Source organism: Phanerochaete carnosa, assembly GCF_000300595.1.
Source record: "Phanerochaete carnosa HHB-10118-sp unplaced genomic scaffold PHACAscaffold_9, whole genome shotgun sequence".
Classification (NCBI taxonomy): Eukaryota; Fungi; Basidiomycota; class Agaricomycetes; order Polyporales; family Phanerochaetaceae; genus Phanerochaete; species Phanerochaete carnosa.
In genome coordinates, this window is record NW_006767636.1 from 265,507 (window position 1) to 266,325 (window position 819).

Here is an 819-nt window from a genome sequence, read left to right on the forward strand (position 1 = left end):
CCAGAGCAAGCCTAGAGCAGCTCTGTGCCTCCAGAGATGGCCAGCCGTCGCCAGTATCGCATCCCCCGCCCTTCAGAGTCAGCTCTGGCGCTTTCTCGGAACAGTGTAGGAGCTTCTCTGCGTCGCGAGTCCCAGGATGACGTGAATTGTAAGCGATGATAAGTCTGCTCAGAGATTCGCATGTGATGGAGAGATGTTGTGCGAGAGGATGTGTAGGGACCACGTGACAAGTATGCAAATTCTCAAGTCGAGGCAGCAGCTACATTGAACAGCAACGCAAGGATCGCAGGATCAATTCTGTCCTTTGGGCTAAACCCAGGAGCGAGCCGGTCGCGGGTCTTCGAGGATCGCCATTCCGTGAGATAGCCTACGAGAGGCAGCCGCTGCACGCGGAGCACATTGTCGGGAACGGTACGAAGGAACAAAAAGGGCACCTTCTGGGTCTTGTACGGCACCAACTCGGTCTCTGCAAAATACTGGCCCCATCGGCCGTCGTGACCATGTCGCAAGCCGGCCCACTGAGTGTATCCGCAGTTCAATACGCGCCGGAACGAGTGGGCGTTGTCCAAGGCGTTGTCTCGAAAGAGATGTCTACGAGCTGACGGAGCCCAAGCTCTGCATACAAGGGAGAACTGACCAAGATTCCTGAGTAGCTGTGCAAAGTAGCGCGGATTATCCAGGGAAATCCCCTCAGCAGTTGCCAACTTAGACTGCGTCCACGGTCCAAGAGCTCTCTGGGGAGTGCATCTTTCATCCTGCGCAAATATAGGCACACTATTAGCACAATTAACAGTAAGTTTAGTCGCAGGCCGTCTCACT

The 819-nt window shown here is 54.9% G+C and overlaps 1 protein-coding gene across 1 annotated transcript; it reads right to left on the reverse strand.

Moving 5' to 3' along the window:
• Positions 1–532: 532 nt before the first annotated feature.
• On the reverse strand, positions 533–771 carry PHACADRAFT_176978 (uncharacterized protein; the record flags this gene model as incomplete). The annotated part of the gene is made up of 1 exon (XM_007399304.1): positions 533–771. A coding segment is annotated over one exon (238 nt), but the record flags the coding sequence as incomplete, so codon positions are not given.
• Between the last annotated feature and the right edge of the window lie 48 nt (positions 772–819).